At 47.8% G+C, this 22975-nt stretch overlaps 6 protein-coding genes across 6 annotated transcripts; 2 read left to right on the forward strand and 4 right to left on the reverse strand.

The window, feature by feature from the left end:
• Positions 1 to 40: 40 nt before the first annotated feature.
• F4813DRAFT_397365 (Diaminopimelate epimerase-like protein) lies at positions 41 to 1625 on the reverse strand. Its single transcript, XM_049247935.1, has one exon. The coding sequence runs from the start codon at positions 1062 to 1064 to the stop codon at positions 81 to 83; it is 984 nt and encodes a 327-aa protein (XP_049098750.1). The 5' UTR covers positions 1065 to 1625; the 3' UTR covers positions 41 to 80.
• On the reverse strand, positions 1240 to 4398 carry F4813DRAFT_363308 (uncharacterized protein). The gene is made up of 6 exons (XM_049243689.1): positions 4086 to 4398; positions 3894 to 4028; positions 2901 to 3724; positions 2499 to 2834; positions 2266 to 2445; positions 1240 to 2211 (listed from the first exon to the last, which is right to left on the reverse strand). The coding sequence occupies exons 1-6, from the start codon at positions 4220 to 4222 to the stop codon at positions 1736 to 1738; spliced, it is 2088 nt and encodes a 695-aa protein (XP_049098751.1). The 5' UTR covers positions 4223 to 4398; the 3' UTR covers positions 1240 to 1735.
• A 2357-nt stretch (positions 4399 to 6755) lies between these two features.
• F4813DRAFT_125574 (uncharacterized protein) lies at positions 6756 to 8104 on the forward strand. Its single transcript, XM_049238653.1, has one exon. It carries the CDS (start codon positions 6904 to 6906, stop codon positions 8053 to 8055), a length of 1152 nt encoding a protein of 383 aa, XP_049098752.1. The 5' UTR covers positions 6756 to 6903; the 3' UTR covers positions 8056 to 8104.
• F4813DRAFT_363312 (uncharacterized protein) lies at positions 8029 to 8758 on the forward strand. Its single transcript, XM_049243690.1, has one exon. The coding sequence runs from the start codon at positions 8249 to 8251 to the stop codon at positions 8654 to 8656; it is 408 nt and encodes a 135-aa protein (XP_049098753.1). The 5' UTR covers positions 8029 to 8248; the 3' UTR covers positions 8657 to 8758.
• A 3875-nt stretch (positions 8759 to 12633) lies between these two features.
• Positions 12634 to 15461, reverse strand: F4813DRAFT_125637 (scd2/ral3). Its single transcript, XM_049238654.1, has 3 exons — positions 14764 to 15461; positions 13918 to 14655; positions 12634 to 13859 (listed from the first exon to the last, which is right to left on the reverse strand). The coding sequence occupies exons 1-3, from the start codon at positions 14926 to 14928 to the stop codon at positions 12921 to 12923; spliced, it is 1842 nt and encodes a 613-aa protein (XP_049098754.1). The 5' UTR covers positions 14929 to 15461; the 3' UTR covers positions 12634 to 12920.
• Positions 15462 to 20199: 4738 nt separating this feature from the next.
• On the reverse strand, positions 20200 to 22832 carry F4813DRAFT_363323 (SAC3/GANP/Nin1/mts3/eIF-3 p25 family-domain-containing protein). Its single transcript, XM_049243691.1, has 3 exons — positions 22503 to 22832; positions 21184 to 22432; positions 20200 to 21131 (listed from the first exon to the last, which is right to left on the reverse strand). Exons 1-3 carry the CDS (start codon positions 22567 to 22569, stop codon positions 20918 to 20920), a joined length of 1530 nt encoding a protein of 509 aa, XP_049098755.1. The 5' UTR covers positions 22570 to 22832; the 3' UTR covers positions 20200 to 20917.
• Between the last annotated feature and the right edge of the window lie 143 nt (positions 22833 to 22975).

Genomic DNA, 22975 nt, shown 5'->3' on the forward strand with positions numbered 1-22975 from the left:
ACTATAACCCCTATTAATAGACTAACTACCTATTTAAAGTCTACAGTATAACGGCTAAATGAGCATCACTAACACATCACTCAAGCAAGCCCATCAAGCGTCAAAGTCCCCTTCAACACCACAACCGCCGTCCCACCCAGCCACAAATCCACCAACCCAACCTCCCCCTCAGCACCACCCCCCCTCGTCGTAGTCTCAACACTAATATCGCTCTTCCGCCCCATCTCCACCCCCTGCGTAACTCTAAACATCCTCCCCATCCTCTCCTCCTCCAGCGTAAGATACGCCGCCAGCGCCGACGCCGCGCTCCCCGTAGCCGGGTCCTCGAACCCCACCTCCACCATGCGCGCGCGAATACCCCTAGCGCCGCCCCCCTCCTCCTCCCCCTCCTCCTCCTCGCCGCCCACATCCACGTAGTAATACCGACACACGAAACCGCCCCCCCAGGGCCCCTCGTCCAGCAACGGCCTAGGCAGCGCCTCGAAGTCGAGCCTGTACCCCGTGCTGACGCGCGAGAGCAGCTCCAGCGACGCCAGCCGCACCAGCACGAACGCCATGCCCTTGACGATGCTGAACACCGGGGCCCGCAGCTCCGCCTCCCGGATCTGCGCGTCGGGCGAGAGCCCCGCAGCCGCCGCTACATCATCGACGACATCCGCGAGCGTCTGCGCGTGCAGGTGCACGTCGTGCGGGATCTTAGCGCGGATCCGGCTCTCCGGCTGCGGGGCGATACCAATAGGACCGGCTTTCGTGACGAGCGTCTGCACGTGCGGGTGCAGGTGATACTTGACCAGCACGGCGGTGCCGATGGTCGGATGGCCGGCAAATGGGATTTCCCGTTCGACGGTGAAGATATCGACGTGGCGCTCTTCGCTCCCAGCGTCCGGCTCAGCTGCGTCGTGCAGAAATACCGTCTCCGAGAGATTGAACTCCTGCGCGATCTTCTGCTTGGTGGCTTGTGTGAGGCTGTCTTTGAGTGCCGCTGGGACGGTGACTACGGCGAGGGGGTTGCCTTGGAGTCGCTGGGACGTGAAGACGTCGAGGGTGACGAATTGGAGAGACATTTATAACAGCCTAGGTTAGGTACCTAAGGTAAGAGGTAAGTAACCTATTCAATTTATTAAGCCTCGAGGGGTAGTTGATAAGTAGTTAATCTTCTACTATTTTGAACCTATCGATGGTATAAAGACTATAAGCACTTATATGTTGAAGTTGACATCGATGAGCTGAGTCATAATTAAGAAAATTGCCGCTTTCGGAAGAGCTACTGAGTCTTATAGGTGGAAGCGTTAATAAGCTGCCTATTAAGGGGTGTGGAGATGATGCATCGTATTATTATGAAGTCGGTTAGGGCGCGGATACCCACTAATTTCAGTATTAGAAGTTCGAATACATTCATTGATTAGAGCCCCTATAAGAGAGGACGATTCATAGTTACATATGTATGTATTCAAGCCAAGTAATTGGACTGCTCTCAGGATAGATAATAGGTTAATACACCCCGTTATGCTCATTATGTGATATGTCCTCTATGCTATGTTTTCGAAAGGTGCAAAAGCAAATCCCATTAAACCAGCTGGTGGTTCTGGGTAGTGGTGCAAAAAGCCATATAGGCATAATACACAAAGTGTATACGTATTCTGTACAATATTCGTCACCCCTTGGCGATTTCTGAGTCTTTAGCGGATGGTTCTTAGCAAGGTTTTCTACACGCAATGTGTATGCTATAGACTTGTCAAGTTTGGACCGTCTCGACCGTTTCGACCCCGGCACCGGACTGTAACGCAACAACCAGAGTAGTAAGCCGATCAATCTTTGCTGCCAACTCTGAGATTCGAACCTCCACATCGCTAGGTGCTTCTCCAGCATAATCATCAATAACTCGTTGCTGAGGCCTCGGCTTATGAATCACTTCCGCGCTAGTAGCGTGCGGTGTTGGAATACGCGGTCGATATCCCGATTGTGGTCTGCTCCCTAGTCCACCAGGTGGTGCGGCATTTCGTTTAAAAGAATTCTGTCGTGGGCCGCGGAAGTTGTCGAAACCGTCGTGGTTAGCCTTATTGGTGAACCACTCGTAGACCTGAATAGCTCCGACGATTGGTGCGTGCGTTGCCCGGAGAAGTAGGATACGTGCTTGCCGGAACTTATCATCTGAGGGTAGGAATAGACGTAGAGGCCTGAATATTCCCAGCGCGAGGAGATTGAATGGAGCTTTTAATTCGAGTTAGCACGGCACATATAAATGCAATAAGAGGAATTACCTACGGTAGAAATGCGTGAGCCTGTTGCTGGTTGATGCCTCAAGAACGTATACGCTGTAGACATAGAGGTATTCTTCACGGGCGTGCGTAATTACTCTCGAGAAACTATTACTGAGCATACCCGTCAGGGAACCCATAAGTAAAATGGAACTTAGCGTAACAAAAATCAACATGAGAGGAGGTCCTAGAGGAGGAGTTAGAATATATACGCCGGTTGAGTGAAAAGGAAGAAAATACCGAAGATGGGGTCGATTTCCTCCATAATGTCAAACCCAACGTAACTAGACCCAAAAAAGATCTTGGTCACGATCATGGCCATGTGCGAAAATGAGTATGCCTCCCTCCCGACGAGAGAAAAGGTTGTTAAAAACCCGACATATACAATGATAACTAGAACCATGAATTTCAAGAAGTCTTTCCCCATCTCTTTAAGACAAGGTATTAAAGTACCCCAATATGGGGACAAGCTAAATATCGAGCAGACTCTAGGTACCATGAAGAGGGCCTCAAGCGACAAGACATCAAACCCAATATCCACAAGGGTATAATCAGCTTTATATAAGCCAACGAATCCTATCGCCGAAGATTAGCTCATGCCGATTTAGATTGAACGGAAAGCGTAGAATATCAAATGCTTACTCAAAATTGCAAAGACGATTCCAATGGCAATCATAATCATATCAAATAAATTCCAGATATCTGCCGCATAGAAAATCGACCCAGCATCGATGTATTCGCTGACCTCATCGTAGAAGAAGGCGGCGAACCAGACGTAGAGTAGTATTTCTAGAGGTGTAATGGCGTAACGATTTTGTTCGATCAATACGCTATAGTATAACATTAAAAATCCAACGAAGAACGCAACCTCATAAGCTTTGAGATACTTGGGTACTCGAAGTCGCGAGAAAGGGTCGGCCGTGCTAGGATTGTAAAATCGAGGTTTCTTCTCCGAATGGACTGAAAGACGGTCCCAGAAGATAATCTCGCCGTTCCAAATGCCTGTAATGATCTTCTGCACCACGTGCTGGCTAAGAAACCTCTTTGCATCAGCAATCGCCGCTATTTCTAAGCCATTCAAATGCGTGAAAGATTCAGTAGGGTCATCTTCCGGTTCTTCGACCTCAGTGGCATGCCGACTTATAGTCAATTTCGAGATTGATTGAAACAATTGGCTTCGTCTCGTAGACCCAAACCGATTGTCCGAGCGGCGGTCTGGTGAGGGAGACCTAGAAGGGCGGTACAGTAGAGAGCTACGCTCGTTGCTCTCACCACCATCTGCGGGCTCGTCGGTAAGGGATGTATCTCCTTGGCTACCATCCGGGATCTCGTAAAGACAAAACTCGACGGCTTCCCTCTCAGATAGACGAGTTAAAAACCTCCAGGCAACAATCTCGCAAGCATTTGCACGAGCTTCACTGATACCTCGACCATCGCTTATCGAACCGTAATGCCATCTTAGTGCCCTATGTTTTCATTAGTAACGATTCTATGGTTCGTGAATTGGTTGTCAATTTGAGAAATCCTATCATTACAATGCGTCACCGTGGTGAAAGTTTGGTAATAATTAAGCACTTGGATAAGGAAATAGCATTGGACACAGTGGTTAAACCCGATATTAATGAAGCATCTCACAGTAAAGCATTTACGATTGCGGGATTGGTGACACGGGTGCTAAGATGGTTAACAAGGGCGTGTAGATCGTCACCGGCCGATGTAGTCCTTAGTTGTTCGAAGGTACTTGGCAAATAAACTACCCCAGTTACATATCTACAATATTGATCAGCGAGAACTTAAACTGAGTATCCAAGAGAGGAATCAGCTTACATGGAAAGCTTCTTAACGACATCGCGGAAGACATCTTCATGTGCGATATCAGGGAGGGGAACTTCTGTAGGAACAGAGACAGGTGACAAAGCACGATCTGGGGTCGCCAAGGGACGCGACTTGACGCGAATTGGCATCGTAATTAGATGCTTAAATCAACCCCTTTACACGTATAAAAGTTCAAAGTTAAAAGTTCATTATATACGAGCCGGGTGTGTAGGAAGTCCGAGGAATATCAATGTGCGGAAAGAGTGACGACAATGCGTTTCTACATAAGAGCAAAATGCGGAGGTTAAACTGGGTACGGAGTTGCTGCGGCCGTTGCGGGATCGAGATATTAACGGCCCGTGCTTTTGCTTGATCCCTTTCCTTCGTCATATCCTAACCTAGTACCTATCACTTTCCTAGAAAGGGAGATAAGCGCTTTCACGATGGGGTCAACTGTAGCTAAAATTTAGCATCCTTCAAACTCCCCGCAAAACTTGATATCGTCACAAAGAGGTACATAAAAATGTTGTTGGCTTGATTAAAAATATGCATGTCCCTGCAGAGTTACCTCACTGAGCATTCAGGGTCCTCAAAGGTAACACGAGAGAGGTACCTCAGATATGTAGGTAGGTACCTACCTACATACCGAGGCTTATTGCCACACCCGCCACAAACTGCTTATCGATGTGTGGCGGTGCTGACCTTCGCAGCTTCGGTGCCCGGAATCATGAATCTCTAATAATCCTGTTTTGCATTGCAACCTACACTTTACATACATTTTCCATAGGTAACTCGTAATAGAAGGCGATAACTCTCCTTCGATTAAGAATTTCGCCTCTTGACTAACGAATAACCTTTTCCCAAGTTGTAACAACAACCAACCACCTTAGCAAATAAAAATGACAGCATCGCTCAAATTCGTTTACAGATAGCCAATGGTTTAAGACGCTAGATTCCGAATTCTTCGTATCCATTATCCATTATCCATTATTCATCACCGCTTATTCCACAGTAGTGTCAAGTCTGCGGGTCGTGTCTTGTCTGCCGCCCATCTGGATGGATTATCGTCTAATCGGATAATTGATCGACTTAATAGTCACTTACCATCACGAGCACGGTCGTTGACCTTGTTTCTTCTCCAATGGACATCCGCGAAGGCCCACCGAATTTTCGCTCCACGTCGCTGTACCACACTATGCTCAAAGTTCGCAAGTAGCGGCGTTTAGCTGTGCAGGTAGTCAAGAAGACGCTGGAATAGCCGCCATGTACGCATGACATATGATATGGTTAGCTGGATCATTGCGTGGGCCCTCAATAGGCTCCGGAAATCGCATGTTCCACTCCTAAATAGATGCACCACGAAAGGAGAGGACGGATTAGAGTGCACAGATTCTCGCTATTGGCAACTCGATGCTATCTACGGCGGGATTCCTCTGCTACATTGTTGCCATTTTACCACTAAATCGATGCAGGTACAAAGGCATCCTACGATCTGCTTGCATTATACTAGGCGGCTTAGCATATCCGGTCTAACGTCCCGGGAGATGCCAGACGTTGTGCCCAGATAGCTGGCTCAAGATAAAGTTGCTTAAAAGGGCCCAGCCCGATTTAGGTTGCCTCAATCGGCATCCAAAACTTCCTCGGTTCTCGCAGCCAGATTGGCTCTTAACGGGAGACCGAGATGCAGGTATGCGGTAACTAACAGCCCGGAATAGTCTCTCGTACCGTTCGGCCGGTATCACAGGTATACCTTGTTTCACTTTTTGGCATCTAAACAAACACCGAAGCTGCACAGTTACTACACTTGAATGCCGTTTTCTTGGTCGCGGAAGCGAAGACCGGGCTGCTCAATCACATAGAAAGTGTGACGACGGCAACTATCTGGGGTGCGTTCCTCAGTGTTACAGTCGCTATGTCATTGATATACATAGTAGCAAGCTACAAGCCTACTTCTACAGGGTAAAATCTAGACCACAAAAAAGATGTTACCGAAGTCATTGAAGGGTGGGCAGTACCCCTGCGGCCCTGCGACCCTGTCACCCCTGGAGCCATTCATCGTCTTCCCGCCTGTGGCTGTGTACATTCTACCACATCTACCTTAATTGGCCATGCATGTCTATAAAAAGCTATTTCAGCAAATATACACTTTATGATTCGTCATAGCCTTCCCCATAAACTACCTGGCGCCAGGGCACAGGGTCCGGCGGCGTGTAGCGAAGAACCCTGGGACCGATTGGCTTTTCCACAGATGCGCCGATCGATGGTATATGTATTGTGTTGGCGTGTTAGCGAACATATGTAGAGAGAACTTGATTCTGCCGGTGGCAATACCTCTGCCACAATTACCGTTGAATAGGCATTCTTCAAAGACCCTGAGAGAATGTTTCAATGTTTCCATCTCCATCATCATCATCATCATCATCATCATCATCATCATCAAGTATCAGATAATTCGAACGAAACATTCTTTTATTTTCATCGAACCCCTCTTCATGCACAGCTTACAAGATTTATGTCGCCTGTGCTATGGATAGGAACCGCTGCTAGATGCTGTAAGACAGCACGACGCTATAGGTACCTATTTCTAGATCGTGCAGACAAGAATCAATCTTGAGCAGGTCTCAGCCTTGTTGTGTAACACCCTGGTCATGCATGTGCAGTAGTTGACTGCTACCTTGTCTGCCTTGGCCTCTTTTTCTTTAAAGAAGACCCTTCTCATCGACATCCGTCTTCCTTGTTCCTTCTCGATCTTGATGCCAATTTGGTTTGAAATTTACTATACTCCCTCACCATCCCAACTTGGCCGATCGTCTGGTCCTGGGTTTAAATCATGGCTCGCTCAGTATCCAGCGCCGGCTTTCTACGCCTTCCGCCGGCTACTGCTGCACTCCTTCTCAGCGCGGCATTTGGGTTGACGAGCGGTCATGTGCTTCCCAGACAGACGAAAACTGTTGAGCTGCGTGAGTTGAATGTCGTTCCTTTTCCGCGGCCAACGGAAGCTCCAGTCTTACTTTCCGACTTGTTACGAAGACAGGGACAGAACACTATATGCGGCTTCATCGGGGGTAATCCAAACCTACCTGCGACATGCTTGGCAGGATCCCATTGCGTATTGGAACAGGATCATGGTGTGGTGGGCTGCTGTCCGGACGGCGGAACTTGCTCGACAGGTATATTTACCGGCTGTGTCGACCGGAACAGCGAGCTGCAAACAGAAATCAATCCTTACGTGTATACGTGCCAAGGGTCGGACGTGTGCTACAGGAATAACTTTGCTGGCGGGTATTTCCAGTTTGGTTGCGGAACCGCATCATCATTGGGTACTACTGTCGAAACATCCGTCCATGGCATGACAAGCTTGGTGCTCGAAGAGACAGCAGTGTTGCTGACGGCATTGCCGTCAGTCCTTCCCGACCCTACTTCCATCGGGACCCAGCCTTCGAGTGCGACGGAGGACCCTAACCCAGATCCTCCCCCTATTGGCTCTGATACAACATCACCAACGCCACAAACACCCTCAGTTACAACAGACCCTTCGTCTGTCTCTGGATCTTCGTCTCCGCTGTCACCACCATCCTCCGTATCCTCTTCGCCACAACCCTCATCTTCGCCTACGTCCTCTTCATCATCATCAAGATCATCATCTTCAACATCTTCGACCTCTACTTCATCTTTACTTACATCCTCGTCTTCATCCACAACATCACCTTCATCGACTACTGGCACGAATACCTGGCCGAGTATAACATCCTCATTTGGCGCCGAAGAACCCACCGATTCTAGTTCACCCACGGCGGCGGCCGGAGCCAGTGGGACCAATAGGGGGGCTATTATCGGGGGTTCCATCAGCGGAGCCGCCATTCTAATAGCGATAATTGTCGCCATAGTCCTCTTCTGCATACGAAAGCGGCGTGGCAACAACCGCGAAGGTCCTGGGCCTTTACCAACAAACGCGCCGCCCAGAACAGAATATATCAGGTGAGTCTCTAATGTATACTACATACTAAGATCCTAGGTTAGCTAACCCATAATGCAGTCCAAAAAGTCACGGCGCTGCATTTGCACCGCTCCCCTCGTGGCAAGATGAGGAGGAAGATAGGAGACCCCTAACTCAATACACCAACCAACCGTACCGCCCGCTCCCCGAGCCGCCGCTGCCGCAAGCGCAATCTGGCATGGCACCTGCAAGGACTGCCCCAACAAACCGTGGCTTCTCCCAGCCGTTGCGCTATCACCCGCCCACCGTGCGTCTAGTTCCTCCTATGGGCGTAGGAACAGGACTCACCCCCGTCGCGGAAGAAGAGAACCCGTACGACCAGGATAGCGCCAGCGAGTCTGACCGTAGTATCGGCCGAGGCCCGACGCCGTCCGAGATCGACGACTTCTCGCGCGCGTATATGAATGCGGGCATCGGCACCCAAGAGCTCGAGGAGGACCGGCAACTACTTACCGACGGTGGAGCTCTGCGCTACGGCGCCGAGTCCCCGGGCGGAAGCCATAGTCCCCCCAGGGGCAATGGTATGGGGAATAGGCCGCTGTGGCAGCAGAATCGGCAGCAGGGGAGGAATTTAATGTGGTTGTAATAGAGGTGATAATTATTAATCTGCTGCAGACGTGCATACGTATATAATGTCTTTTTTTCTCCTATTCGTTAAGAATCGGATAGTTACGCTTTGGTTTTTTTTGTCCACCTTACGACACGATACTACACTACACTACACCACATCACGGAATATAGGAGTTCTACATTTGGCTGGATAGGGGCAAGGGGCATGGCTCAGGTATCGTGACGAAACTACTACTTACGATCCTATACTGGCTGGGTGGGGTGTTGCGGCTTGCATGTTTGGGGCGTTTCGGGGGGGCAGACTTGACTTGCATACACGTCGCGGCTGTGGCGGCATCGGTTTAAAGGGGGAGATGGAGGGGATCGATCAGGTCGGTTGGTGGGTGGGTTGGCTGCTTGTTTTATGTACCTATACATACATGCCTAGTGTATATACCATACCATACGCGGATGGGCGGCGTTATTTGGGTTAGAAAGACTTTGGGTTTGGATCTGGAGTTGCCTCGATGTTATTATAATTAATGATGTTGAGGCCCACCGAAAAGAGGAAAAGAGGAACTTGGACATATCATCAAGTACGTACTTATATTATAATAGAAACGAAGAGAATACCTAAATCTTAGCTTTGATCTTATGTCTTACATCTTAATAAGACAGCGGCATTCTATTAAGAGGTACATAGGTTGGGGTTGATTGTATTATCTCATACATTGCATGTAAACTATGCACAATAAAAAATGTCAATATTGAATATTCATTAAACCAACCAACCTCCCTCACCCCATTAGAGCTCCTAGGATCTTTGGTACCCTAACGGGATCATCATGTAAGTAGGTTGGGCATACCTACCTAAGGTAGGTAGGTAGGTAGGTATGCACTCCTCACCAGATAAGAATAATAAACGCCTAAACTACAGTGAGTCAAAAAGAAACATACAGCATCAAAGGATCTCAAGCATAAAATGTAAGAAGCATAAATCAAATGGTATTAAAGCCTATCCGAACCGGTGATGCACACGCCCTGCCCGCCGTCTCCCTGCTTTCTTTCTTTTGAGACATCTCGCGTTCACCTCCGACCACCACCGCCGCCTAACATGCGCGCGAGCAGAGCGTGTAATAATAAAATAGAAGCAAGCAACCCCCCCTTTGTGCTTCCAAAACGACGAGCCGAACGCCAAAAAGTGCCCTGCCCCCCCTGTACTCTATAACGAGCTCAGGCCTCAGGACCTTTGTGTGTATATGTGTGTTGTATGTCGGTGTGATTGCGTATCATGTAGGCCCACCTCGTCATACGCGACAAGAAAAGGCAAAGAAAAACCACCAACGCCTCATAGCCCCTGATTTCGTGACTGTGATCATAGTTGTACAGACAAGGATTCCCGTTCTGAAATGTAGTCACAAAGGACCTCCCATTAGGGATATAATAATGCCAATGAAATATGCCAATAAGCTTGATAATGCTCAAGATACTTCGTATAATCATTGCCTTTTTAAACGACGACGTGAGTGCTCATATGCTCCACTGCCTCCTTGATACTTCGAAGCATGCGCTGGTTGACGCAGAAGGGACATCGGATAGGACGATCAGCACCACCCAGAGCGTTGCCGCTTGAGATAGGAGTCAAGGTTAAGGCAGGATCTTCAGGTCCGGCAGGGGTGAAGCGTGCACTATTTCGTTGTTGAGGTACGGGTGTTTGCAGGCTGGGCGCAATAGGAGGAAGACCCTGTTCTTGCCGCTCGCGCTGCTCACGAACGGCAGCAGCCTCTGCCTCGGCGTCCTCTTCTTCTTGCTGCATGGCACGTAGGGCGTTCTGGAGTACCACCTCAGGATCTTCGGTGCCTGCAAAGGCGTTGGGCTCGGCAGGGTTGATAGTTGCGCCGGCAAGGGTGGGGAGAGGGGCAGGACTGGGGTTCTCGAGGCGACGGACAACTTCGTCACGAACTTGGGCACAAGTAGAGAGGCTGGCTTCGACGCCGACGACGCGAAGAACCGCGTCGCGAATGGCAGCTGGGCTAGTCTCGGCACTAATATTCATGAACCGGGGAACGGCGTCAATGAGGTAGGGAATATCATCAGCAGGATTGGAGGCATTGCCATGGCGGCGTTGGCGGCGAATAAGTAGGCCGTAACGCTTCTTAAAGCGATGGATCCAGCCAGGGGAGAACTCGGGAGGAGTTTCGTCCTTGTAGCGGGGCAGTTGTTGGAAGATGGATTTTGCTTTCTCGGCAAGGTCCTCGTTAGAAGGGTTGCGACCGGAGGCGACAACTTGGCTATGCCATAAAAGAACAAGCTTCTCTACGTCAGGCCAATTGCCGAAACGCAGACGCGAACCGCTGAACTGATTATCATTGTCAAGACGCGCATACTTAGGCGATAAAGAGTGACTGATAGTACTCTGGCTAATGTTCTGACCGTACTGGCTGTAAAACCATTCAATGCAGGCTTTGTGGGAGGGTCGGGTAGTTTGGGAGTGTGCCCAACGACGAAGAGCGCGACGTTGATCAAGGGTAAGAGAATGTCGCTCCTTAGGCGTGGTCGCGCCGGTAGGAGTGTCCGGGACGTCGGGGACAGCGGGAACGTCCGACATATTGGATAGATCGGTAGTCAGCTTTTAGAAGGGTTGATGATGTGAATCCTCAATTGATTCAATGAAATTCGCCGGCTAATCCTGTAAACGAAGCACAACCCGGGTTTTGGATGTAAAGGGGGTTAATGAAAGAAGAAGAAATCGGGGCGCGAAGTTTTGTGGTTTGAGAGGTTTTTTTGTGCAAGCAACCGCAGCAGGTGTGAGGGGGGCAGGGGCCATCAGCGCTTTCTATCCAATTGATATGTGGGTCTGAAAAATTATAGGGCATAAAATTCCATGGTCTGTGCATACATTGCATTGAACGACTTTATGCTTAAAACTTCCAACGCTCAGAGCGCTATTTCCTATGCAATCACCGTCAAGGTACACCGAACGGACCCTCAGTTAGGACATGCGCCCTTAGTCACGTACCTGATAAACACTACAAACACTACTGTACATAAGGTGGGTAACTCGCTACACCGTTATCAAGAATGCTCACCTAACCGGACATTGGAATAGATAAACCTAGCACAAACATATTTACGGTTAAAATGATTTGACGATCCTCGATTTTGACATGTGCGAAAGGGCTATAAGGCATTTGCGAGGTAAGTAGCTAACAGCTAGCATATTTTGAATCAATGGAAGAATACTCCTCTATACGTACATATATTTTTATGTACATCAGTTGTATTAGGGAGAAGCTTATAGTACCTACTGCTCGCACTTCCGGGTAAGCAGCTCTGGAATCAGGGCCTAGAACCAGGTTACGAAGAAACATATGTATAGGTAACCATCACCAAGAGCAAGAAACAAATATCATTTAATGTTTATTTTTATTCGTTCTCTAGAGCTATCGTAGAAGTGTCTCGAGGCAGGAAGCAAACATTCACGTTACTTCATGTCCCTCCGCTACCTAAATTCCCGGCTGCCTCATTCATTTGCCCAAAGGGTTGCCTATAGTTTCCCCATGTCCTCAAGAGTAAATGTCCTACGACATGCCTTCCTCCCCAGGTTCTACTGGACACATTTTGGCCACCTGATAGCTCCGACCTATCGCCTATCGCCTATTCCATTATCCCATTTCATCATTTATCCATCTCCACGTCCAGTAGATAATACTCGGGGGAAGGGTTAATAAAAAGAAGTTCAGAAGTTGTAATATAGAAGAACGAGAAGCCCGAATAAAATTGTTCCCGTAAGAAAAAGCAACCGTGTCCACGCCAGACCGTAAGGTATACCATATAAAAAAATAGAAGAAAGGCTAACCTATAAATACCCTCTTCGACCCGGTCCGGTGCTGAAAGGAAAAGTTTTTGAATATTTTAGAAGAAAGAAGATCCATACGAATAAGAGGTTATGACATAGAAAACGGTATTAGACAGTCGCAGTAGAAGTAACTCATCTCGAACCATTCAGTCATTCAACTACCTTAAGCGAATGCGCGTACCACTAGACAACACTACTCTAACCACTATAACGTAGACTATTGCTACTTATTCCAAGAACACAGATAGCATTCGTGTACTGTAGGTTTGGGTAGGTATGTTAGGGTAGCACGGCTAAGGGTTGCCGGGGAGTTCAGGATACATCCTGCATCCAATTCGAAAGCTGCTGCTGAATTGTCGGGTGTAAATGCTAGTAGAACGAAGCGCATTGGGTATATTGTATATGGAAATATTCTGGGGGTATCGACCGATCCTTAAAAGCCTTATACCTGCTCAACAAAAACAACTAGCTTTTCGTTATGCTCTAGAGCATAGTTAAGATCGTTGTTGCTCAGGAGGCTGAGCTTGTCACCACTCTGCTCGTCTCGGTAGAAGAGCTGGATTTGATCTCCACTAGAAACCTTGGTTCGCTCTCTAATCCTCTCGTATAATTGTTGGAAGTTGGTATCAGATGGTACACGTATTAAGAACGTGTCGTCGTTGAAATGTAATTTGACCTTAAGAGATGGCCCTCCCTGGCTGATCCCTGGTGATAACGAGGTTTGTGAGGGTTGGGAAAGCGATGACGTTTGTCGAGTCATCTGCGGCTGACCATTTTGCATCTGTCTTGGAGCCGCCGATAATCCAGAGTATCCATTTCCATTCAGATTGTTCCTTGACGACTGCCGCGAGTTATCATCTCTTGGTGAGTCTACTGACGAGCGGGACCCCCCAGATAGTCTATACTCATCGCCGTTCGGCTCAATCTCGTAATCTCCCTCTCTCGGAGCAAAGAACTGTTTTACCAGGTTGCACCTCGAGATATATGGCGGCTGTCCTAGTAAGTTCTTTACGTATGCATCTAGATTGTGTAGTCGTCCTTCCGTAATTGCGTCGGTCACGTAATTAACAGGGCCGGGCATGTACGGCAATGTGCGCTTGTGTGTGCCGGTATTTCCAGCTTCGGCAGGGAACTCGGTCAGAAGGGCGATTTGGAAATCGTAAAAGTCTTCATAATAACGCGAAAGCTCCCAGTGCCGGCCATCTTCTAAGGTTGCCTCGATCACAAACCAATACTTGTCCTCGGCAAAGCAGTATCGCGGTATCCGGGCTGATAAAGGCGCGTATAATTGTGAGGATGATTTTGAGGCGTACTGATTCTGTTGCACGGCATTTTGGGATTGCTGTTGAGCTTGCTGCTGATACCCGCTAAACTGCTGTTGCTGCCAAGCTATGTCAGTACATCCTGATGCGCACGTGCAGTAATCAATGGTTACTTACGAGTGAAGGGTTCTGCTGTTGGCTCTGGCGGTTGGAACCCGGCTGCAGGCTCATCCGTTCCATGCCCTGTTCCAGACTCGGTTGACCACCAGCTTCAAATTTGCCTAGCGTGATGCTGCTATTCTTGTAATCGGCAGCCATCTTCTTCCACTCTTCGACCTTAGGAACACCGGCTCGTTTCACAGCCTCGTGGGGATTCTGAACGGCCGTATCCGTTGACATATCTCGAATTTCTACGAACGAAACAGGGATGAGGCCGGGGCCTCCTAGGCGACCGATCGGTTTGGCGACAAACCACTCGGGGTTAGATTGCGCGATCACTATGATTGCTTCGCCAGCTTTCGCTTCTAGTTCGTCCGCCCTCTCTGCCTGAAAGTCGTACATCACAATTCCATAAACCATAGCTCCGTTTTTAGTGCCCGACTTGGAACTACGTTGACTCAACGCCGGTGTAGGAGGTATAGTCGACGCATTGGTCTCGGAAAATCCGGAATCGTGGTCGTCCTTCTTGAAGGTCAAAGGGCGACCCGGGTCTGATGACCCACTATCTCTTTCGGTACGCCCAAGGGCTTGGAAGAAAGCTACCGGAACGAGACCTCGAGCGTCAGGAAGCGCCGGGTTACATGCCTCATACCAATCCGAGTCGTTTTCGCGACCGATAACGTGAAAGAAATCACCCCTCGAGAAGCTCAGTTCCTGGGCAGTAGTTGCCTCATAATCATAAAGGGCTCGAATGACCTATGGATGTTTCGGGCATTAGCATCGTGTCCAATGTGACAAAAGTGGGCCAAGAAATAAACGAGAATTGAAAAGAAAACAACATGCACAGGAGCGAATATCGCCAACCTTTTTAGGGGGAACAATAGCAACTGCAGCCTTTGGGGCGATGGAGACCTGAGGCCTATCCTTTTCGCCTTTGATGGATCTTCTCAGAGCCTGAATAGAGCGCATAACGTTAGCCACGGCATTTACGGATGCGACCAAATCGCTATGCAGATTGGAACGCGACATGATTGCGACCGATGGCCAGGCACGTTTAAAGGCATGTTTTAGCAGAAGGGAAAGGTAATCATGCGACGAAATCAAGACAAACAGAGGAGGGGTTCTTAGGTTTAATGGCGCACCTTCATCGTTGTACAGATTCGGAAGCTTGTGGATTGCGAAGTCAAGCAGAAGGAGGCGGAGGCGGCGAGGGAGGATCCAAGAAGGAATGGGCGCAGGCCAGAAATGGCAAACTGGGCTATCCCCGAGGTTCAGGTACGGTTACGCGAACGCAGCAGAGTCTCGCGGTCCTGTTCGACAGCGGGTCTGAATCAGTGCGACAACGTGTAATCGCAATGAAGCGAGGAAAGTCGCGGGAGTTCAGCCGGTGGGATCGAGTAGTTGAGGTGCGTCAAGGTGAGACCTTTCGCAACGCAATGGAGAGGGAAAATAAACCAAATCCTCGAAAGTTTGGTAGGTAGGTAAGGTTCTCTTATTTTTTTTTTTACTTTTTCCTGAGCTTGTCTACTGGTCGGCCAGTCGATATCGAACAAATAAGCAGCGAAAAGAGAAACGATTGCGATTATTTCCTTATCCTGAGCCGATAACTAGTGGTAAATAGCACTGCCTACCCTGCGATGGCCTTTTCGCTATTTCTTTCTTTCACGGATTCGCCGTTTCTTTATCTCCTTCTCAACGGTCACAATAGTGGGTCGAATATTAATTGTTTTGCTGGTTAATATGCGTGGCAGACATGCACGTTATAGACTTGGCTCTGGCGTTAATGCTAGTATCGTGTTTTCTGTTATCGTCGGTCCAGTCGTCGCCTTATCGCCCTGATAGTGGAATGTAAGAAGATGTCGACAGGCTATCTTTCAGAGATTGAGTGAGGTCAGGAGGACAGAAGATGAGGAGGAGAGGAACAAGACTGGCTAGATTTGAGAATGACTGACTGCTTTGCGCTTAACTGGGATGGGGTGGGCTTGAGTGACTGGCTGGGAGAACAAGGTGGAAACGTCGAAAAAGTGGGATAAATTAAGTCGGACGTTAGCAGATTGGGTAGGCTGAGTTGTGGGTTGCTTGTAGGTGTGTGCGCCATGGGTTATAAGTGGCCCTTGACGGACATGCCTGCCCTTCAATGCATTTTGGACGGGCGGATAGCCTGCATGCCATTCACGTCCATCCATGCCCACAAGCAGGAGCACAGGCAATGGTACGTACCTGGGCTACCATGGCCTAAACGGGACAAGGGAGAATTCAATGTTCGAAAGAACTTTCACGCATGGGTGGGCGGTGGGCGGTGGGGTGCTTTCAAAAAGATCCGATTAAATGGGCTAGGGCGACCTAGACTGTCCGGTACATAGTGTAACTGCTAGGTTAGGAGGTAGTTAGAAAACAACGTACCTTAGCGCGTGCTAGCCCTGTAATTCAGGTACCTACGGCAAAGTAAGATGGAGAATCAGTCATATTATCGTATAAATAGCTATATCAAGGTAGAATATTACCAGATACGAAATGGATATATCAAATTGATTGTTACCGAGCATTTAGTGTTAGTAATGATGTATAATAGATATAGAATATTATAACTAGAGAAGAGATGAAAAGTGACAAGGTCTAACATAATAAAATAGAAGTCTTTAAATTAAAAAGTCCGCTACTCAACCGCAACCGCAACCGATTATCGTATAGCAAACTATTCCAATAAGTGTATGTAATTATTCAAATCCTTCAGGTTTAGTTATGTATATACTAGAGCTTGCTTTCAAGGTTGTTTGCCCCTCTACATATGTACTTCCGTTTAGCCCCTCACCCCGCCATGGCCACTTGTGGTTACATAGTACATCCCCCTCTAATAAGAAAATAAAATAAAAAGGGAGGCCCCAAACAATCTAACAATCCATTCTACTTGATCAACTGACGACATATGGAGATCGCATAAATCATTCCGAAAACTGTACACTTTGTCGAACAAGATCCACGTCCTAAATTAGTCTATGTTCTAGATCATAATTTTTTCTTACATACCAGTTTGCTTCTTGCTAGTTAACCTATCCAATTTCTACTTTCGTTACCTACCTACCTAAGGTTAGTCACCAGAAAAGCGTAACTCCGATAGGCTTTCATTATATCGTGGCTTCGTGGAGCAGTCTTTAACCGGTTGGGCATTGGGCATTGTTTAGGCTCGGAATGCCAGGGCACCCCAGGGCACCCTAGAGCAGCATCCGCTCTATGTACCGCTCTACCGCTCTTCTACTATTACTATCCACTATCACTATCACAATATGAATAATTACCTCGAGGTATTCCTTTTTTTTTTTTAAAAAAAAAAAAAAAAATCCGCCAGTCGGAGTCAAACATGTAGAAACGAAGCCACCTCTCTCCAATACCGGTATCTAGTCGGGAACCTCTCTTCAAACTCGGTCCTTCAACCCAAAACACGACGTCGCAATCCGGGACGTCGTGCTGCACGTTCAGTAAACGGAACCTATGGATTAGCTTCGATGTCCGAGCTTCAGGAACCTCCCCTGCGCGTGCTCCACGGCCGGAGAGATTTTTTTATACCAACTTCGACATCGTACCTTGCAGCGTGCATGGCCACTTACGTACATGTAGTACATATGCGTCCTGATGGCGGAAATCATCATTGAGGTCCCAAATTCGGAATACTCGGGTCATATTGGATTATCCTTCCTTGAAATGGGTATAGAAATAACAGTAGGCGTTATTGTCGGTATCGCCAACTTCCTTACAAATAACAGGATTCTCGGCAATGCTTTTTATGCAACCCAATAAACGCGAGACAGAAGCAGATGCGACTATAAAATATGCAAGGCCCCTGAAACAGCACATGAACTTACTACATGCACTCTCCCACTCTCCCACTCACTGTTCCTGCATACAATTTTACGATTTATAACAGCCACTTAGATGCAATGCTAAATTACAAATTCGCCGTATTATTGGTTGGTGAAACAGAACTAATGATTCGCTAGATTCGACAGATCTTCTCGGTACATAGACACACACACACACCCCCCTCCTAAAACAGGCGTCATTGTCAATTCCGTAGGAGGCCTAATTTTATTATCTTCTTTGAGGTTTCATACATATTGAGACTATACCTTGAGGCTTTTTAGGGATGAATACTAGCCACAATACGGAATAATCTAGTCGTTATTAAACGGCGTACCTGGCCAACAGGTAGGTACATATAAGTATGCCAATATCCTTAGTTTAGCTAACTGACTACCTACCTTACCCAGCGCTCTAATTCACATGTATTATACTAATGCATGAAAATAGCCCTTGTCCGGACTAGCTCCGGGAAACCCGGGACCCTCCGGAACACTTCCAGAATGCCCAAGTTAGGTCAACAGCTACCTACACCAACACGTACTAGGAAGGTAGTTCATTGCATAGCACGGATATATCCTACCTTGAACAACTCTAGCTGCATAAAGACACGTGAATAGAGACACGTGAAAAATAAGGCTCCTAGACGCGGAAGAGAATAGCTCGGAAAGGTCGGAAAGGTGGAGGAACATATATGCCTTAACCCGTACCTAAATATTTTTTTTTCATGCGATATGCGGAAGCACGGATCATCTCACCCCGACGGCGATTCCCCGACATCGTGAAACTGGACCAAGCGCTGAAACAAAGCGACGGCGTTGAAAAAAGACGGCCCGTCTTTGAAATAATTTACGTGAGGGATGGATAGGTATGTACGTCATTTGTTCCCCATCCTATCTAGGGATGATGAGATGGCTTGCTGCACGTCTGTGCTCCCATTCCAGCCAGGTAAACTACCTAGGTATCCTCGAGATCAACATCTCGAATCTTAGTCGTCTTGCATGTGATGTAGATTATCAGGCCACGCGATAGATATTACAGATCTCTACCCCAGGGTAACTCATGCAAAGAGGTCCATCTACATAGCCGTAGGCCAAAGCTACGATCTGTCAAACCCCCGGATTTTCCCTTACTCCTCAGCTCACAGACCTCGATTCCATCCAAGCAGACATCAAGATAGAATATCAAAAACTTGAAATTCGACAACTCGCATCCATGAGACTCGCTCGCTCTCCCTTCCCTTTCTCCAGCCCCCGCACACCTAAAAGCTCGAGTCCTCACCCAGCCCAGACCTCCGCGAGGTGGCCAACCAGCCCCCCCTTAGTATTCGCACAGGCGGAAAGAAGCACAACTCAAGGCGCACGAGACATCGTACTCGGACCAACTAGCTTCCCGTGTGCGTGTGGCAGGTCGAGCCGCGCAAAAAGAAAAAGGGAAAAAACTTAGCTTGCGCACAAACGTACGTAGGGCACTCTCGCCTGTGCGCCTTCCCGTCGCGCTTGTGCCGCCATTTGCCAGGGTACGGGAGCACCCGCGGGTTCGAACCGGTGCCTTTCGTTGGTCCCGTATCGGACCCTCTAGCTCAGGCCGTGCGATCGTCTCTCTCGCGCTTGCGTCTGTGTAATGCGACGTTCGCTCCTCACATGTACTTACCTCTCTCTCTTTTCCTCTCCCCCTCCCCCCCCTCTCCTTACCTCTCCTTACCTCTCCACCAATCTATTAACTACTACCACCTACATCCAAAGGGTCAGGTCAAGATAAGTTCACACCGGCAGGCAGCACACAAGAAAGAAGAAGAAGAAAAAACCAGCTCGAGTTGCGTGGGATATGGTCATACGACAACTGCATGTCTTAGGTTTGTAAAGCCTCCGTCAGCTCCTCCCAGGTGTAAAAGCCGCCACCGGTTCTGGGAGAAGCCTTGAAGAGCGGACGAGAGGTAATGAATGGGCTGATTATAAGGCGGTGCAAGAATACACTATCTTACTCACTTGATAATACTTAGTTTTTGTTAACATGGATCTATATTTATCGAATACAATGTACCTATAAAAATACTATTACGAAATTCCCTTTTAATGGTGTGGTGGCATGCTCGACAATATTCTTAAGTAGGTAGTATAGATAGGTGGCTAAGTTACTGGAAGAGAAGTTTTATATGTCATATGCTCTGATCTTCATTATACGTGAGCTTCGGCAATTTATGTTTATCGTTATATCCTTGTGAGAAATAACATATCAAACGGTCCGAGCTTAATGAATCTCTTTTTACATTAACCTCCTCAGCTAGCAAAATCAAGATATCAACTGTAAAGAATGTCCAATGCCTAAGAGTATCAAAGAGTACGACTTTAGGTTGAAGTTACGATGTCCTGGTCTGGTACATAGTATAATGCATATAGTTGACTTGATGAATTGGCAAGCCAACACTTCACTGCGAGATAGATATATCGAAACTCAATTATATTATGGACAGCATAGAAATGCTTTCCGTAGGCTAATTTTACGGATATTTTATCTATGGCTGAACCGGGTTCCAGCCGTCGATCCATTTTGCTATAATTTTCCATGCAATCCCAGCCTTACGGAAGCTGACGAGTGACTAATGCACACGACCAGTCTCTATCGTGTGAGGGTATCGGTAAAGTAACTAGGCCACTCGGTCCAGCAACGCCAAACTCCTTAAATGCTCAGAGCAGAACCAAAACGCGCCTCACCGATGATGACCGGAGTCCGCGAGGACCTTTGTGCCGTAAACCTCGTCTCCATGACCAACGCCAACATCGAAAAACTCTAACCGCCCCTTATCAAACGTCCCACCAGGCACCTATGCCAAACCGGACCACAACTGTGTTTACTGTGATTGAAAGTCAATGTAAGAATTTTCGTGGGCGAACGCGTTGCGCCTCATGAGATCGATCGGACGGAATGTTCGATAAGCCGCGTCACAGATTCATACTCGGGGGGAAACCAAGTTCGATATCCAGAGCCGCTTATCTTGAACGACATGTCTCGTCAAATCAACGAAAGCTGCTTGTCGGAAATGTGCAAAGGGATGTCTACGAAGGAGTAATGTGTAGTGATGCGATGCAGTCAGACCAGATGTGAAGAGCGTCGTGTCGGAGGGAGAAAAAACAAAAGATATAAAGAGAATTTGGCAGACGAATCAAATCTGGCCCTTAAGGTCGACTCTACGGAACGCCTCAGTTCTGGCTGTCTCGAATAGCATCCCAGCCTTTCCGGTTAGAAAGGCAATGTAGTCTTGCCGTTCTTGAAGCAGATCTTGGCCGTTGCAGTCGATAATGAACTGTGCAGCTTCAGCATCAGACTCGAAGGCTAATTCCTCAGTGATATAACGAAGCTTCAGATCTGGTTTAAATCTGTCCCCAGGTTAGTATTCAAACTTCTTCTATAGATAAGGGTAATACTCACGCCTTGCACATGTTTGCAAGTGCAGCAAGTCGTTCACGTTTGACAAACATATCCATGAGATATGCTCCCATATTAGGGACGTCAAGATATAGCTGGAAAAATCTATGGTAGTTGCCTAAAGCGAGGGCTGAACGTACGTCCAGAGCATGCTTGATCGGTCGCTCTTCTTTCTCTGCTGTAGTTAGATCTGCGATGGCGTCATTCAACGCCGACCGGTTTGCGGTATGGATGAAATACAAAATACGATACGCCTTGAATTCGATAGAATTGCCCTTCAGACCCGACTTATAAAGAGCACGTAGCTGAGTCTGGCACTGATTATACTCACCGAGATCCCCCTTCTCCAAGGCAATTCTGGCATGAATTTCATAAACAGAAACAGTGAAGTCATTCCTAATGCGTTGTACTGTCAGATCCTGGCGTAGCGATTTAAACTGATCACAAATGTAGTTATAGTTGCCGTCTTTCCGCCACTTCTTCTTAAGTAAGTCTAGCGTCTGATGCAATATACGTTCAGGTCGGACATCGGCTGCTTTCGGTGCAGCAGTTAAGCGCAGATATCTCTTCTCCAAGGATTCGTTTAGTCCGACGATAGGTCCGGTAGGGGGCGGCGGGCTAGGAGATCGGTAGGTAGACTGGTATCCACCATCACCGCGACGCTGTCGCTTCTCGACATTCTTCTGGAACTTACTTTTGGCCGGTAACGGACTTTCCATCGACGGTTTGGTAATTCGATCTTCGAGAGAAAGGGCTCTGGTGCTACGCCACGGTACTGAAGCGGTGTTGGTCTGTTCGGGTCCGCTGAGATCCGTAGACTTCCTCTTCTTTGGGTTAATAGGAGCGATAACAGAGCTAGGAGTTGTCTCTGACACCACGGGTGGTGTCATAGACTGCATCAACGCTTGTTGGCGTTCATTCTTGATTAATGTTTGCGGCAAAGGCATGTTGTCCCAATCCGTAGTGTACATAGTTCCACAATCCTGAGTGTACCTGATAGTATCCTTCAACTTGGCTTCCATCTCGGCACGGGTTACGCTGGGATCTAGATTTGATGACTGGAAGGACCTTTGCACATAGCTGCGTACTGAATCTGGCCAGTCAAACTTCTGCTGCTGGGTTTGCTGATTCGATGAAGCAGCCATAGTGGTTGTTGATTGAGGATTAGCAGGAGCGGAATATTTATACTGAGATGGAGCTTGGTATGCTTGACCAAAGCCTTGACGAACTGGAACGGTAGTATATGCGGCATCTATCAAAGAGGTCAGTATTAGTATCAGGCTTATTTAGAAGAATCTTCAGATAAGGGAAAGGGTACATACTGAGAGTAGTAGGATAGGCGTAAGGCGTTACTTGGACGCCAGGCGGAGGAGGTGCTGCCCAAGACATTGTAGTCAAGATAATTTAGTACGTAGGTAAATTACTGAGAAGGATTTGGCAGAAACAAAAAGGTTAGTAGCAAACCCTCAAAAGAACTCCGCAAAGAGAAGAATATGGAGAGGTAAGTTAGTGTTCTCGCGGTATAAACTCGATGGAGTAGATGGACAAGGACATTTGCAAACGCAACGAGGCGAGATGTAATATGTTCGGTGATAACAAAGAATAGATGTGCGTTGTGAATGTGTGTGAATAGGGAGGAGTTGGAAATAAGTGCGGAAGCAACGGTAGTTAGGTTAATTTGGGCGGTCAGGGTCAGATAAAGTGCAGTGGCCCGAGCGCATAGTTTACGTAGTAAGTACCTAACCTAACCTAATCTAATCTGTACAGGGCGTACCTTAGGTAAGCAATTTGCTGT

The sequence above is a fragment of the Daldinia decipiens genome, assembly GCF_022478715.1.
Source record: "Daldinia decipiens strain CBS 113046 unplaced genomic scaffold F4813scaffold_21, whole genome shotgun sequence".
Taxonomy (NCBI): domain Eukaryota; kingdom Fungi; phylum Ascomycota; class Sordariomycetes; order Xylariales; family Hypoxylaceae; genus Daldinia; species Daldinia decipiens.